Source organism: Jaculus jaculus, chromosome 4 (assembly GCF_020740685.1).
Source record: "Jaculus jaculus isolate mJacJac1 chromosome 4, mJacJac1.mat.Y.cur, whole genome shotgun sequence".
Classification (NCBI taxonomy): domain Eukaryota; kingdom Metazoa; phylum Chordata; class Mammalia; order Rodentia; family Dipodidae; genus Jaculus; species Jaculus jaculus.
Window position 1 is genome coordinate 13,651,450 of NC_059105.1, and position 17,505 is coordinate 13,668,954.

The following is a 17,505-nucleotide window of genomic DNA, read 5'->3' on the forward strand; positions in this document are numbered from 1 at the left end:
TAGAGGTCAGCATGGGCCATGGGCAGCACGCAGCCCCTGGCCGCCCACAAAGCCCGCAGCGCAGCCACCAGAAACCACCCGAACCCCCTCCCCCTTTCCTCTTTATGCATTCGCCTCGCCTTTTCGGCACAGAGGTACCTTTTGGCTCTTGTAGTCTGTGATCCTTAATGTCACGTGTGAATGAGTGACATGGAAAAGTTTCAGTGAGGTGACTTTTGAGGCCTGGGTTCAAGTTCAGTAGAAAATAGAGTATGGGTAATATCAAAGATGAGGGTTGGAGAGATTGCTTAGTGGTTAAGGCACTTGCCTGGGAAGTCTAAGGACCCAGGTTCAACTCCTCAGTCCCCATGTAAGCCAGTTGCTCTAAGACGAGGAAGTACCAACAAGCAGCCTCATGGGTGAGTTGAAAACCTCTGGGATAGTGGAGGTAAAGCTGGAGAAGTCAGTGTGATGGTATCTCTATAGATCATCATGGAAACAAAGCCAGGACATGGCACTGAGGAGGTTTCTAGAATTCTGAGGATTGGAAGACCCACTCCAAATGTGGGTGGCACCATCCCATGGGCTGGGGCCCTGAGCTGTAGAAAAATGAGAAAGAGAGCCGGGCGTGGTGGCGCACGCCTTTAATCCCAGCACTCGGGAGGAGAGGTAGGAGGATCGCTTTGAGTTCAAGGCCACTCTGAGATGACATAGTGAATTCCAGGTCAGCCTGAGCTAGAGTGAGATCCTACCTTGAAAAACCAAACAAACAAACAAACACACAAAAACAGCTGGATTGAGCGGGGTGGGAGAGTAGGAACAGGGCATATGTATGTGTGAGAAAGAGGCTGCCACTTAGAGCAGTGAGACAGAGACTTGCCTGAACAATAAGGTCCAGAAGCTAGGCAGAGAGGGAGCAAGGAGAAAGGAGACGTCTTTGAGAGATGAATTAAGAATGAGTTGATAGGTCTTGGCAAGTCTGGGTTGCAGGGGAGAGAGAAGGAGAGAGAAATGAAGCCTAACTTTAGAGAGCTGTTGGCTGCAGAAGTAACTGTGTGGCTTATGGAAATGAGAATGACTGGAGAAGGATTTGGAGAAGAAGGCTGTTTACTCCTAAGAATTGAGGCCAGAGGCCAACTCAGATACACTACCCAGCAATTTCTCCCCTCTCTACCATTGTTATTCCCCCCTCAGTTCCAATAAACATGCAAACATACTGGAAGAGTTCCCATATTAAAAACAAAAAGGGGGTCTGGAGAGATGGCTTAGCAGCTAAGGCACTTGCCTGCAAAGCCAAAGGACCCAGGTTTGATTCCCCAGGACCCACGTAAGCCAGATGCACAAGGGGGCACATACATCTGGAGTGGGTTTGCAGTGCACCCATTCTCCCTCTCTCCCTACCTGCCTATTTCTGTATCTCTCAAATTAAAAAAAAAAAATTTAAAAGGGGCTGGAGAGATGGCTTAGTGGGTAAGGCACTTGCCTGAGAAGCCTAAAGACCCATTTTGACTCTGCAGATCCCACGTTAGCCAGACACACAAAGGTGAGGCAAGCCCAAGGTCACACACACCCGCTAGGTGGCATATGTGTCTGGAGTTGGATTTCAGGGACTGAGGCCCTGGCATACCATTTCATTACCTCTCTCTCTCTCTCTCTCTCTCTCTGTCTCTCTCTCTATATATATATAAAATAAAAGAAAGATGGGCTGGGGTAGATAGCTCAGTCAATAAAATTTTTGCCACATGAAAATGCTTGTTTGGTCAGCAGCCCACCTGTAACACCAGCGCTCAGGTGGTGGGAGACAGACGGACCCGCTGGGCAAGTTGGCTAGCTGGGCTAGACAAATCTGTGAGCTCTGGGTTCAGGATCTTAAAAATAAGGTAGAAAGTGATAGAGGGAGGCAGCCAACATTGGCCTCTGGCCTTCACACACGTACACACACTTGCACACGCATAGGAACACTCATGTACACACGCACACTATACACAGACACAAAGAATATCGAAAGGCTGGGTTAGGGTGCTGAGAAAGGTAAACTTGGTAATTCACGCCACCTCTTCTGTGGAAGACGCGACTTCACATGTGTGTAGTCGCCCACCTTTACCAACACAACAAAAGAAAACACAGAGCGAGCAAGAGGTACGCTTGAGTGCAGGCAGCGTTTGGGGTTGGTCTGTCTTGTTTTGTCTTGAGCTGTGATCTTAAAGAAAGGGCCCCAGTGACCCTAAACGTTAGTTGTCCACAGTGCAAGTAATTTAATTACATACCCTAGATTGGTTTTCTCTACTTTCCAGTTCTGATTTTTCCAGTTCTGTGATTTCTACTTCTTCTCATGCAGACTGTCTCGTCTCTTATGACCATTTCTTTTTCAAATTATTTTATTTATCTATTTGCAAGGAGACAGAGAGATAGAGAATGAGAGAGAGGGAATGGGCAGGTTGGGGTCTCTGGGTCACTTCAAGCAAACTTCAGATGTATGCACCACTTTGTGTATCTGGCTCTATGTGGGTACTGGGGAATCACACCCCTGGCTGTTGGGTTTTGCAAGCAAACACCTTTAACTGCTGAGCCATCTCTCCAGCCCCTATGACCAATTCTTGAAAACCACTGTCAAATTTCACACACACACACAAAAAACGAAACTAGGCAACCTAGTCTTATGACAATCAAAGAAAACTGAGTTCAAACCAGGATGGTTCCTTGGCAAATTCTACCAAATAAGAAATGAAACTTCTACACAATCTCTTCCAGAAAGCAAAAGGGGAGATGATAAAAAAAAAAAAAAAAAACCCAACTCACATTCCATAGAGTCGACATTGTCTTGATGCCAAGTCAGGAAAGCACAGCACGCGGGGAGGAGTCTGCAGACCCCATGAGCACGCAGGCACGTGGCAAGGTCTCTCGCCAATAGCTGCTTCATTGATTCTTCTCTGTTCCCAGGGTCATTGAGGCTTTTATCTTTAGTTATCTTTCTAGTGATGTCCTCAGTATTGGCATTTAGTGCTATCAACTTCCCTCTAAGTACTAAGCACCTGAACCCCACAAATCTTAATATGTGTTCCTTACCGTTAAACGTATTTTCTAATTTCTCTTTAAGACTTCCCTTTTGAGCCATGGATTATTTAGGGGTGTTTTATAACGGCTAAGTGTTCGGAGACTTCATTGTTATTGATTTTTTGTTGTGGTGGTGGTTGTTGCTGTGCTGGGAATTGAACCTAGGGCTGCGAATGTGCCAAACAGACACTGTGCCACTTGGTCATTTGTTACCAATGTTTAGTTTGGCTGTGTTATAATCATAACGCACTTCGTATAACTTCTCTTCTTTTATATTTACTAAGGCTTGTTTTATAACCCAGGATAGGATACCAGATCTGGGTAGTGTTCCATGGGGCACTCCCTGCTGTTGGGTGGCATGTTCTGTAAATGCCAACTAGAATCAATTGCTCACTGGTGTGACTTCTATACCTGCTGCTTTTGGGGGGGGGGTTAAAAAATTATTATTGAGAGGGGGAGGGGATATGATGGAGAATGGAGTTTCAAAGGGGAAAGTGGGGGGAGGGAGGGCATGCCATGGGATATTGTTTATAATCATGGAAGTTGTTAATAAAAAATAATAAAACAAAACAAAAAAATTATTATTTTACTTTTGGGAGAGAGACAGAGAGAGAAAGAGGGAGAGAGAGACAGAGAGATGGGCACGCCAGGGTCTTTCAGCTGCCGTGAATGAACTCCAGACGTGTGCACCCCCTTGTGCACGTGTGCTTTATTGCACACCTGCATCACTATGCGTCTGGATATGTGGGATCTGGAGATTTGAACATGCGTTCTTAGGCTTCACAGGCAAGCGCCTTAACTGCTAAGCCATCTCTCTGCCCCCCCCCCACTTTTCTTTTCAATGTAGGGTCTGGCTCTAGCCCAGGCTGACCTGGAATTCACTGTGTAATCTCAGGGTGCCCTTGAACTCATGATGATCCTCCTACCTCTGCCTCCCGAGTGCTGGGATTAAAGGGGTGGACCACCACCCAGCCCCGCTCCTATTTTCTCCTATTTTATGTACTACTTCTCTTGGTTTCTAGGAGAATAATGTTAAAGTCTCCAAAGTACAATTGTGATTTCTCTCTTTTCTGGACTGTTCACCAGTGCATCATATAGTCTGAGGCTCTGGCAGGTACTGAGAGCTGCATGTCCTGATGAAGTGGTCATTTTATCATTATGTAATATTCCTCATAGTTTTTTCTGTGCTAAAGTCAAATGATCTATTAATATAATTGCTTCAATTTTCTTTTGTTTTGTTTGTTGCAAGCCCCACAGACTGCTTTTTTTTAATGTGAGAATGAGTGAGTGAGAGAGAGAGAGAGAGAGAGGATTGGTGCACCAGGGCCTCCAACCGCTGCACTAGAGCTCCAGCTGTGTGCGCCCCCTTGTGCACATGTGCAGCCTCGCATGCTTGCATTACTGTTTATCTGGCTTACATGGGACCTGAAGAGTCGACCATGAGTCCTCAGGTTTCGCAGACAAGCGCCTCAACCACTAAGCCATCTCTCCAGCCCTTTCTTCTGTGTTTTTTTTTTAATTCATTTATGCTTTTTTTTTTTTTTTTGAGACAGGGTCTCATGTGTTCCATAATGGCCTGAACTTGCTGAGTAGCCAAGGATGACCTTGAGTTTCTGATCCTTCTGCCTTCACCTCCTGAGTACTGGGATTACAAGTAAGCTACCACACCTGGTTAGGAGCTCTGCTGGGGGCCAAACCCAGGACTTCATGCAAACACTGTCCCTCATCTATGTAATGATTCCTTGCACCACTGTCCTTCTGTAAGTGGTGTATGATTTATGTTTTGTTGTTTTTTTTTTTTTGTTTAGCCTTTGGACACTTGATTATGATGTGTCACATTGTGGATTTCTCCTATTTCATGTTCCCTGAACTTTGTGAATCAGAAGGTTTATATCTTCTTTTAAAAAAAATAAGGAAGTCTTCAGCCAGTGTTTCTTTTTAAAAATTTTTTAATTAATGTTTATTTGAGAGGGAAAGAGAGCGAGAGGGCACGCCAGGGCCTCCAGCCACTGCAGATGAACTCCAGATGCATGTGCTACCTTGTGCATCTGGCTTATGTGAGTATTGGGGAATTGAACAAAGGTCCTTAGGCTTCACAGACAAGCCCTTAACCACTAAGTCATCTCTCCAGCCCCAAGCCAATATTTCTTCAAGACTATTGGCCATTCTCCTCTCATTATGGAATTTAAATAAAAGTGTTATACTTTTGGTGTTGTCCTAATATACTATTGAGCTCCTCCAGTTATTTTTTATCTTAGTTATTGTACTTTTTTTTTAGTTTTCATGTTATTTTAGTTTGGGGAAATTGTTTTGCATTTTAATTTTTTATTTATTTATTTTATTATTTATTTATTTGATAGTGACACAGAAAGAGGCGATAGGGAGAGAAGAAGAGAGAATGGGCATGCCAGGGTCTCCAGCCACTGCAAACGAACTCCAGACGCGTGCGCCCCCTTGTGCGTCTGGCTAACGTGGGACCTGGGGAACTGAGCCTCGAACCGGGGTCCTTAGGCTTCACAGGCAAGCACTTAACCGCTAAGCCATCTCTCCAGCCCCAATTTTTTATTTATTTATGTGTGAGTATGAGAGAGAGAGAAAATGGGCATGCCAGAGCCTCCAGCCACTGCAGGTAAACTCCAGATTCATGTGCCACCTTGTGCATCTGGCTTTACGTGTATGTGGGTCCTGAGGAATCAAACCTGGGTCCTTTGGCTTTGCTGGCAAGCACCTTAACCACTAAGCCATCTCTCCAGCCCCATATGTGCTTGTTTCTGAGACAGGGCCTCATGTATCCTAGGCTAACCTTAAACTCATTATGTTGCCAAGGATAGGCTTGAACTTATGATCTTCCACCTCCCAAGCACCACACCTCAGATTTACATGCTGCGAGCTTTCTACCAATTAAGTTACATCCTCAAACCTATTTATAGTTCTTAATGGGATACCAGAAGAACAAACAAAACAGCCAGTGTGGAATGAAAATGTAACTCAGTGGAAGAGTGCTTGTGTAGCAAGGGCAAGGCTCCAGATTTGGTTCCCAGCACTGGGGAAAAAAAAAAAAATTCACAAAGCAGCCAATGAGGAGACCAGCTTTGAGAAAAAAAAAAAAAAAAAAAACAGACCTGACAATACAGTGCCTTGCAGAAAATAGGAAAGGACTTAGATCTTATGCCAAGTGCATAAGTAAATAACATGGGGCTTCATGGAAAGGAAAAAAAAAAAAAAGACATGTACAATTTAAAAAGACTATGCCAACATTGTTGAATGTATGTACCATTAAAGGCAGAATGGGATGGATAGGCCTGTTCCAAAGTGTTGCCTTGGGGGCTGGGAAATGGTTCAGTGGTTAAAGGCACTTGCTTGCAAAGCCTGCTGCCCTGATTTCAATTACCCAGTGCCCACATGAAGCCAGATGTACAATGTGGTGCATGCATCTGGTGTTTGTTTGCAGTGACAAGAAGACCTGGCACACCCATACTATGTCTCTGCCTCTCTCTCTCTCTCTCTCAATAAAATAAATAAAGCAAAAAGAAAGTGTTGCCCTGGCCTAAGGACAACTGTGGTGGCTTGGAATCAGCAGTGCTGGCACAGCCGAGGGTCTCCCGTGTGCCATGCACTCTGCCCAGAGCGTCGGGAACCTCAGGGGGCTCCATGTCCTCCCGCCTTCCAGGAAATCTGCCTCTGACTCTTGTCACCATGGCAGCTGTGCTGCTTCTGCCTGGATTGGTTGCTGGGGTGACGTTATCAGCATAGTGACTGATGCCCACAATGAGAGCTGGTTGCCATGGTGCTACAACGCATGAAAATGAGAGTCTGCTATTCTTGTCTAGGCTCAGGGTCCTAACCAGCTCTGCACAGAGGGGAAACTGGGAAGGGTGAGACCATCAGGACATGAGCCCAGGGCAGGCTAGCACTCTGGCAGTTGCTGAGTCACTGTGCCTCAAGACTGGCAAATCGGGCTGGAGAGATGGCTTAGCAGTTAAGCGCTTGCCTGTGAAGCCTAAGGACCCTGGTTCGAGGCTGGATTCCCCAGGACCCAAGTTAGCCAGATGCACAAAGGGCGCACGCATCTGGAGTTTGTTTGCAGTGGCTGGAAGCTCTGGCACGCCCATTCTCTCTCTCTTTCTCTCTCTCTGACTCTTTCTCTCTCTGCCTGTATCTCTCAAATAAGTAAATAAAAATAAAATAACAAAAAAAAAATTTAAAAAAAGACCTGCAAATCGAGACTATCATCAGAGGCCACTCTGAATTGAGTTTAGAGAGGGGGGCTCACCTGGTGGAAGGGGAGGCCTAGCATACATACCTACAAATTCCAAGGCCCATTTTTCTCACATTTGGGCTCTTTCCTTCTCTGAGTAAAACTGTGTAGCAGATTCAGGCTTCCCTGCCCTCCAGTAGGCAGTCTTAAGCAACATGATACTAGTTCTTTATTTATTTGAGAGAGAGAGAAAGAGAAAAAGAAAGAGAGAGGAAGAGAATGGGTGCACCAGAGCCTTCAGCCATTGCAAATGAACTCCAAATGCATGTGCCCCCTTGTGCATCTGGCTTACATGGGTCCTGGAGAACTGAACCGGGATCTTTTGGCTTTGCAGGCAAACGCCTTACCTGCTAAGCCATCTCTCCAGCTCCCAGGTGGGTCATTTTGTTGGTTATCTCCTGGCTGATTGGAATCTTACAAAAGAGAGGACACACCCACCTGTGCTCAGTCCTGGTGAAGACCAGTAGGTTCCTGTTTCCCTCTGTTCTGCCTCTGGGTAGTATATTTCTCCCAACAGGTTCCTGCTCCTATGTTCTATGTCTCAAATTATTTCTATAAATCATTGAAAAATAAAATGTCTAGCAAACAGCCAGCAAAAACCAGATATACTTTCCAGGGCTGAAAAATCTATTCACTATGTACTCCAGGCAAAACACAAAGATAGGGCTGGAGAGATGGTTCAGTGTTTAAGATGCTTGCCTGGAAAGTCTAATGACCTGGGTTTGATTTCTCAGTACCCATGTAAAACCAGATGCACAAAGTGGTGCATGTATGTGGAGTTTGCAGTGGCTAGAAGCCCTCGAGTGCCCATTCTTTCTCTCTTTTTCAAAATAAATTAAAATCTTTTAAACACACACACACACACACACACAAAGAGGGCTGGAAAGATTGCTTAGCATTTAAGACACTTGCCTGCAAAGCCTAAGAACTCATGTCCCACATAAGCCGCTCACCCAGTGACACAAGCACACAATGTTGCACACGCACACAAGAGGGCACACGTGTTTGGAGGTTTGGAGTTTGTTTGCAGTGGGCTGAAGGCCCTGGTGCTCCCATTTTCTCCCTCTCTCTCTCTCTTCCTCTCTCCCTCTCTCCCTCCCCCTCTTTCTATTTCTCTCAAATACACACACACACACACAGATAGTAGTTGTATGGAGGCATGGAGACCAACTGGAAAACGAAGGTGGGGGTAGACGTTTTGAAAATAGAAGCCCCGTCAGCTGCGGCCCACATTCACTAAGATTTGTCTAGTGAAGATACTTTGCAGTTCCCTCAGCAGTAGGGACACGGAGCTCAGCCAGGAAGCAATGGCGTAACTGGGAGAGACGTGGAGACAGATGGCTGAGAGTACGCTCCTGGTACAGGATTGCCAGGGCAGCTGGAAATTGAGGAAGAAATCTGGGACATGAGTCATCTCCAGAGAGAGAACCCCAAGTTCACAGACACATTCCTCACAAGTCCTTAGTTAACCTTCTAAATGGCACCAGCACAGAGTGAGATTTCAGAAAGCCTAATGGCCAGATGCCAGAACAGAGACTTCGGCTGCCGACAGAGTGCCAGGTAGACCAGCCCGGAGTTCAGAACCCACGGAATGCGAGGACTTTGGTAAACACCTTCACATCCAAATCTCAAAAGGACCATGCCTTAGAGTCATATGGTAAAGAAAGATAAATGCAGGGGCTGGGGTGATGGCTTAGGAAAGTGCTAGCCATGCCAGCCTGAGAACCTGAGTTCAGAACCCCAGCACCCACCTAGGGGCAAGAATAGTGGCGCACACCTATAATCCCAGTGCTGGGGAGAGCGACAGGATGATCCCTGGGGAGAGATGGCTAGCCTGTCTCACCAAAGCTGTGAGCTCCAGGTGCGGCGAGAGACCCAGTCTCAAAAACTACAGTAGTGGTTCAGGAAAATGCCCAATGCCCACTACTTACGTCCACAGTATTCAGACATGTGCAATCACACATATAAAATGTGTGACACATGCCCACCACACACATGAGAGAGACAGATGCCGTTCAGAGCATCCACCCAAAGTGTCCAGTTCTCAGCAAAACAAATTGAAATGTTAATCTAGAGTTTAAAAACTTCACATGCTGTTCTATAAACACACAGGAAACGAGGGGTCATAGATCTTTCTTTTTTCCCCTTAACAGTACTGTGGCTTGTACTATAGCAGCTGAAATGGATATGGAAAAGTGCGACTGGATGTGCAACAACATATTTTAAAGGTTGAACCTATATGATTGCTAAAGGTTTTTAGTGAATTAGATAAAATGAATATCAAGGATTAAAAAAAAAAATCACTAGGGCTGGAGGGATGGCTTAGCAGTTAAGCGCTTGCCTGTGAAGCCTAAGGACCCCTGTTCCCCAGTTCGAGGCTCGATTCCCCAGGACCCACATTAGCCAGATGCACAAGGGGGCGCACGCGTCTGGAGTTCGTTTGCAGTGGCTGGAGGCCCTGGCGCGTCCAATCTCTCTCTCTCTCTCTCTCTCTCTTTATTTCTCTGTCTGTCGCTCTCAAATAAATAAATAAAAAATTTTTTAATTAAAAAAATCACTAAACTCATGAAATGCTTACTGACTTATTGCAGTTCATGCTTTAACCTCACAACAAGCTGGTGAACTAGGTACAGTGCCCACCCTCCATCTTTCATGCCATCACTTCTCCTCCTCCTCCTCCTCCTCTTTCTTATGCTTCTTTTCTTTCTTTTTTTTTTTTTTCTTCAGTTTTTCGAGGTAGGGTCTCACTGTAGCTCAGGCTGACCTGGAATTCGCTATGTATTCTCAGGGTGGCCTCAAACTCTCGCGATCCTCCTACCTCTGCCTCCCAGGTGCTGGGATTAAAGGCGTGCGCCACCATGCCCGGTCATGCCATCACTTCTTGAACCTTGGGACTGAGAGCGGAGGCTGCGGACCCCCAGACCAGACTGATGTCAGAGAGGAGCGCAACCGGGTGGAGGGGACTGCAAAGGTCTCGTTGGAAAGCGGCCATGGGGAAGGAGGGATTGGGAAGGCGTCCGCAGAGGCAGGGCCAGCTCGCGATTGGCCGGGTTGCAGAGGAGGGCTAAACAGAACCCGCGTCGCCAGCGCCAGCGGCTGAGGAGGGACCGTCCCGCACTGCCCCTCTGGCCGCTGGCGCTGCCCTCGCGATCAGGGAAGATGGAGTGGGTGCTGTGGCCGGTGGGCCCCCGGTGCTCTCCGACTGCTCGTCTGCTTCCTGTTGCTTTTTGCCTGTCCAGGGGGCTGCAGCGACTTTAGTGCCCACGGTCAGGAGAAAAGCTGGGGGCTGTGGGGAGGGCGGGGAGCGGGCAGGACCAGAGAGCAATTCTGAAAGGAGAGGATGGGGGCCTCGAGGCTGGGAAACTCGAAGGGAAAGCTGTGTTGGGGAGCGTGGGAAGAGAGGTCTCCCAGAAAGAGGCACAGGCTTGGGGGTGTGCTTGACATACAGGCCCAGGTCAGGGGATGAAGGGGGTGCAGGATGAGGTGGGGAAGACGAGTCGGCCAAGGGCGACCCCAGTTCGTGACAGATGAGCTGAGAGGTCAGGGAGGAGGTGGCCAGGACTAGGCATTGGCAGGGGACAAGGAGCTGGTGTCCAGGGAGAAGGTTGGGCGGAAAGACTAGGGAGGGCTGTGATCCGAGTTCCAGGAAGGAGGGGAAAGCTAGGCTGGGTGGGGGGGCAGCATGGAGGGAAGGGTACCATCTTCCTCCCTCTCCGCTCTGCGCCATCCTGGGTGGACCAGGCGCTGACTCGAGAGTGCGCAGACTCGGAATCCCGGAGCAGACCTCGCGGTGACCAGGGCGCCCAGTCCTATCCTGACGCCCGCTCTCCCCGCGGGATTCTTGGGTTTGGAGGACCGTGCAGATGACTCTCAACGCACTGTGGGAGGAGGTCTGGTGGAGATGAGGGAAGGACATGGGACCATACGACTGCCAAGCCTTGTGGACGTTCTCGCAACCTCCTCCCTGGGCTGCGGCCGCGGCGGGCTTAGGTCACCTCTAAGCACCACGGACAGCGCCCGCCGCGCCCTGGGTCCCGGTCTCCTGTCCCCATCGCTGCTCTGGGAGCGCTGCCTCAGAGAACTCCCAAAGGTCGCGAAGATCTTTTTCCCTTCTGGCTAAGACGCTGGAGATTCCACTTTCTCCTGAAGCCAGGAAACTGATTTGGTTGGGGTGGGGGAGAACGTCCCCCATTGTTACACCTGTCCAGAACCAGTGTCCATGGTGTTTGTCTACAGCCCCAGACCGGGCTACATAAGGAAACCTTGTCTTTAAAATTAACGAAGGCCTGGCATGGTGGCGCACCCCTTTAATCCCAGCACTAGAGAGGCAGAGGTAGGAGGATTGCTGTGAGTTCGAGGCTACCCTGACCCTACATGGGTCAGCCTGAGCTAGAGCGAGACCCTACCTTGAAAACCAACCAAACAACAACAACAACAAAAACCTTTGAGTTGGGTGTGTGGCGCAAGCCTTTGATCCCATCACTGGGGAAGCAGAGGTAGGAGGATCACTGTGAGTCTACTCTGAGACTACCTAGTGAATTTCAGGTCAGCCTGGGCTATAGGGAGACCCTACCTCGAAAAACAAAACAAAAAAAAAAAAATTAAAGAAGGAGAGCCAGGTGTGGTGGCGCACGCCTTTAATCCCAGCACTTGAGAGGCAGAGGTAGGAGGGTCGCTGTGAGTTCGAGGCCACCCTGAGACTACACAGAGAATTCACTCTAGCCTGGGCTAGAGTGAGACCCTGCCTTGAAGTAAATATATACAGGAGGATGTTTATGGGTCCTATACAGACACTAAGCCACTTTGTGTAAAGGACTTGAATGTACACAAAATTTGGTATGGAGGGTGGTCCTGGGTCCAACTCCTTGAAGATAATGGGGGAGCTGGAACATTCTCTGAGGATTCAGGTCTCTCCTTCCTTCAAAGGGCTCTAAGATGAAGTTCACCTGTTTCCCCACACCCGACCTGTCCATCTGACTACACATCCCACCTGGGTAGCTCTCACTTTCACAGGCCATTTTGTGACTGAGAGATAGATTCATTCCTGGAAGTAGATGCAAGGGTGAACGGGACCTGGGGGATGAAGAATGGGGGGAGAGGCAGAGAAAAACGATAGAAGGAAGACATGAAGAAGGAAAGGGCCCAGCTCAGGGGTGACCGTGGAGGGGCGCCAGGGGCTTCTCTTCAACTGGGATTGGAAATGCTCTGGTTAAGGTCCTTGCTGACATCACTGATTTGTCCTTAGATGGTCAGGGACAAGCAGAACTGAGGCAGTTCTGGCCGTTTCAAGGATTGGCAGCTCCAGTCTTCCGGCACTTACAACTAATACTCCACCAGATTGTACCCCAAGGTGAGTAGAAACTGGAGAGGAGGCAGAGGCCAGGTCAGATAGAGAGGGGAGCTGTGAGAGACTGCCTGACCCCACAAGAGGAGTCTTCTTCCTCATACGTCTACCTGAGACTTTCTCGTGCTCGCCTCCGCGGAGAAGGGCAGAAGACAGGAGGGGAGCAGAGTCTAGGTAAGAGGCTCCCTGGAGAACAGCACATGCTCCTTGGGACTAGTCCCAACCCTCAGAATTGAGGTTTTCCAGAACCTGGACTCCTTAGGTGCTCAGCCAGGAAGTGATACGCATGCTTCAGCCTCTGAGCGGGAAGCAGGGAAACGGACAGAGGAGACGAGTTAAAAAAAAAAAAAAGTGGAGGGCTGAAGGAACGGCTTAGTGGTTAAGGCATTTGCTTGCAAAGCCAAAGGGCCTTGGTTCGATTCCCCAGGACCCATGTAAGCCAGATGCACAAGGGGGCACATGCATCTGGAGTTCACTTGCAGAGGATGGAGGCCTTGGCATGCCCATTCTCTCCCTCCCTCCCTCTCTCTCTCTTTCTCTGTCATATAAATAAATAAATGAAAATAAAATACTAGGGAAGGAAAAGGAGAGGCCACTGGAGACAGATGGCTGACCCTTCAGAGTTTCACAAAGGGGAGAGAGGCACATAGAAGATCTAGTTTTTACATATTTTATTTATTAATTTGCAATGAGAGAAAGAGAGAATGGGTGTTACAGGGCCTCTTGCCTCTGAAAGTGAACTCCAGATGCATGCACCACTCTGTGCATCTGGCTTTATTTACATGGGTACTGGGGGAATCAAACCCAGGTTACCAGGCTTTCAAGCAAGCACCTTTAACTACAGAGCCATGTCTCTAGCCTGGCTAGATTTTTTTTTTTTTTTTTTTTGAGGTAGTGCCTAAATTCTACCCTAGGCTGATCTGGAACTCACCTTGTAGCCCAAGCTGACCTCAAACTCACAGTGATTCTCCTATCTCAGGCTTCTGAGTGCTGGCATTAAAGGTGTGTACCACCACACCCAGCCTAGAAAAATCTATTGAGTCCAGTAAGTGTATAATTCCTTAGAGAAGTAGGTCTCCAAGTATATCCAGACCAATAGCACCTTTACCAACAGAAAATTTGTCAGAAATACTAATTCTTTTTAAATTTGTATTGATTTGCACATGGGTTTGTGTGAAAGCACACACACACACACACACACAGGTACAGGCACACACATTATGGTCTCTTGCCAGCACAACCAGATGCCTGTCTGACTTTATATGATGGCTTGGGAATTGAACCTGGGCTAGCAGGCTTTGCAAGCAAATGCCTTTAACTGCTGAGCCATCTTCCCAACCCCAGAAATATTAATTATTGAACTTCACTCCAAACTCACTGAATCAGAAATTCTAGATGTACAAAACATAAATCTTGTATTAACAAGCCTTGCAAAATATTCTGATGCAAAGCAAAGCTTGAATCACTTCCTTAGAGGGTTTTTTTTTTTTTTTTTTTTTTACATCCTGAACCTCACTTAATCCTCACCATGGTATCAAGTGATCAGAGGCTCATTATGACATGCCAAGCACTGTGTTACACCTTGTCATTTAATATTCACAAAAGGGGGTGCTCTGTGTTCTTAAGGGAGAGGTCACTCTGGTCCCTGGTGTCAACTCACCCCGTTCTTTGATCTGGCAGGTCTGTTCTGGATGGATGACATTACCCAGGATGTGATGACCCAGAAGATGGAGCACAGCAGCAGACCCCACCCCCAAGATCCATGCCTGAAGGATGGGAAGGTGGTTTTCCCCCCTAAATCCATTGGGGTGAGGTGCGTGAGTCCTGAGATTAGCCCATGCTATCTGGCAGACAGACAGGGATACTAACACTGTAAGTAGGAGCCACTGAGAGCAGTGTGCTGTAAGATCAGCAGGGAACCGTTCCATGATATATTCATCATACCTGTAAAAGATGAGGGTATTGTCAAGCCTCGGTCCCACTTGGCCCCCTGGTCTCCTCTAGAGGCAAGTGGGAAGTGAAACTTCGGCTCTAATTCCCCGAGGTGAGATTCACGTATCTTCCCAAGAATTGCACACCTCTGACTTGTAGGCCAAAGCTTTCTTTCTGAGACCCTCTCTTCTGGGTTCCTTGTTTCTCTCCTCAGAGTCCATCAGCCACGGTGAACAGGGGTCATTACTTTGCCTTCAAAGCGGCTCCAAAGGCTCCGAAACAAGAGGTGACCCACCCTGCCAAGGTGAGGGACTCCCTTTTGCTAGGGGGGTTGGTACCAACAAGGATCTGTTTAAATGAGGAAGGCAGGGCTGGAGAGATTGCTTAGTGGTTAGGGCACTTGCCTGTGAAGCCAAAGAACCCAGGTTCGATTCCTTGGGACCCACATAAGCCAGATGAACAAGGTGGCACATGCATCTGAAGTTGTTTTGCAGTGGCTGATGGCCCTGGTACACCCATTCTTTCTCTCTATCTGCCTCTTCCTCTCTAAATAAATATTTAAAAAAATAAATAAGGGAGGCAGGTATGAAAGAGTGAGTAGGTGTCTGGGTGGTGGATCAGTGCACGGACAAAATACCCAACCCAAATCAGCTAATGGAAAGAAAAGGGTTTACCTCAATAGTTTTTTTTTTTTTTTCTTAATGAGAGAAACAGAGTAAGAAAATTAGCACACCAGGACCCCCCCCCCCCCGAACCACTGCAATCAAACTCCAGATGCGTATGCCGTCTTGTGTGCATGTGTGACCTTGTGCTTGTATCGCCTTCTGCCTCTGGCTTACGTCAGACCTGGGGAGTCAAACATGGGTTCTCAAGCTTTGCAGGCAAACGCCTTAACCGCTAAGCCATCTCTCTAGCCCTCAATACAGTTCTGAGAGGAAGTTTTATCATGGAGGAGAAGGTATGGAAGGCTGGAGCAGGGCACCCCCACCCCAACCATCTCACCAGAGTCAGGAAGCAGAGAGAGGATGGAACTTGCACCCAGGATATCGGCCTCAAGGCCTGCTCCCAGTCACCCTTCCTCCAGCAGGGAGCCTCCTCCTAACGCTGCCACCACCTTCCCATGTAGCGCCACTGTCTGGAGGTTAAATGTTCAAACACGTGAGCCCGTGGGGGACATGCTACATTCAAACCACCACAGATGTTCTCAGCAAAGGGCAGCCCTGCTTTTCTGTATCTCTCCCAGAGTGCCTGTAGCCAGGCATCCAGAGCAGACGGGACAGGCAGGGCTGGGCAGATGATGGAAGCTCTAGGGAAGTTCCTATCTTCCTTCGCTCATGCATCGGCTCTGAGGGTGAGACAGACCTTGAAAACTGGGCAGGTCTCCATTTAGATAAGAGGGTCCCTTGTATAGAGCAGCTGATTGTAAAGCTCCCTAATAAATGAGAGGCAGAATTGAAAGGCCTCACCCTCGCTCTATTTTGTGGCCTGGACAAGGCTCAGAGACATTGCCTTAGAATCCCTGAAACCCTATGGCCCAGATTATAACCACCCACCTAGAACTTCCATCCATCTTTCCAGTGAGAAAGAGGAGCCTGGCTGGGCACGGGACTTACTCAAGGCAATTATACTATATTATACAGAGCCATGACGGGCACCCAGGCTTCCTGATTTCTAGCCCTTTCCCCTGCACAGCCCTTGCTCTTCCTCTCAAGGTTAACAGCGGGGATGGAGCTGCTCCAAACATCAGACTTCCCCACCCTGAAAATTATAGAAGGTGACAGCCAGAGGAAAGTCTAACGGAAGGGCATTGCGACCACACGTGCCGTGAGGCAAGAATGCCATGGAGTATTAGAGGAGCAGACAGAGCAGTCAGTAACAGAGATGAGCATGGAGAAGTTAGCCCAGGGCTTTCCACACAGGGGCTCCCAGACCACACAGCAGAAGGTTTGTGTATTTCAAGTACACTGGGAGGTTAATTGGGATGTTTTAAGGAAGGAAATAGAATGTGACATAATTTTAAAAGGTCACCCTAGTAGTAAGGTGTTGTGGTACATACCTGTGATCTCAGACTCATGAGGCTGAGGCAGGAGGATTGTAAATTCAAGGCCAACCTGGGATACATAAGCAACACTCTGTCCTTCCCTAAAAAAGCCACTACTGTGATGTTGGGGACTGGATGGTGAGAAATAATAAAAGAGAGGGTGAAAGGAGCAGGCCCTGGGTCGAGGGAGATGGATAAGGGGTGGCTTGGGTGGGGGGCCCTCCTCCCTGCTGGCCACGCCTCTATCTACTGACACTTCAGGGGGGGTCTCATTCCCTGGTGCTGTCCAGGGAAACAGGCACCCATAATGGGGCAGCTGGCCTTCCTAAACCTGGATTAGTTGCTGGGACAACGTAATACAAGTTAAGTGACAAAGACCCACCTCTGGGGAGCTGGTTGTGGCGCTGTGAAGGTGCAAACAAGGTGCTGCCAATCTTCTCCAGCCCCAGCCTAGGGGAAAGTCACAAGCGGAGGAGGTGGGCTGAATCTCTGTGTGGAAGGGCACTCAAATCAGGCGGTCTTGAAGTATTTGGGGAAGGAGGGTAGGTGAGGGAGGGGCCACCCCCCTGGATCATGACTCCAGATCCTCTGTTTCTTCGTTTTTTTTCAGGGCTTCCTTGGGCGATTTCCCACTGTGGGCCGCAACCTGGTGGCCGACTGAGACCTCCTATAAGGTTTCTCTTCCCCAGTGCCCTCCCCATTGCCCTCCAGGGGACAGTTCTTGGATGGCCCAAATCTGGATGAAATTAAAGACTTCCATGCAAACAGTGTCTGTGAGCTTGTCTTGCAGCAGGGCAAGTGGGGTGTGAACTTGACCATGGGGCTCCAAGGGAGGTGGCCGATGAAGGAAACACAACACCGAGTGCTCGGTAACAGGCTGGTTTCTGTCTTGTTTCC

At 48.3% G+C, this 17,505-nt stretch overlaps 1 protein-coding gene across 1 annotated transcript; it reads left to right on the plus strand.

The window, feature by feature from the left end:
- Window positions 1-11: 11 nt before the first annotated feature.
- On the plus strand, window positions 12-17,269 carry Resp18 (regulated endocrine specific protein 18). The gene is made up of 6 exons (XM_004662831.2): window positions 12-134; window positions 10,446-10,557; window positions 12,537-12,641; window positions 14,316-14,443; window positions 14,782-14,871; window positions 17,219-17,269. The coding sequence occupies exons 1-6, from the start codon at window positions 12-14 to the stop codon at window positions 17,267-17,269; spliced, it is 609 nt and encodes a 202-aa protein (XP_004662888.2).
- Window positions 17,270-17,505: the final 236 nt, after the last annotated feature.

Coding starts and splice junctions, on each gene's coding strand:
- Resp18 (XM_004662831.2), top strand. CDS start 12: ATGGGCCATGGGCAGCACGCAGCCCCTGGCCGCCCACAAAGCCCGCAG. Junction 10,558..12,536: donor CAGCGACTTTAGTGCCCACG/GTCAGGAGAAAA, acceptor ATTTGTCCTTAG/ATGGTCAGGGACAAGCAGAA. Junction 14,444..14,781: donor TCCCCCCTAAATCCATTGGG/GTGAGGTGCGTG, acceptor TTCTCTCCTCAG/AGTCCATCAGCCACGGTGAA.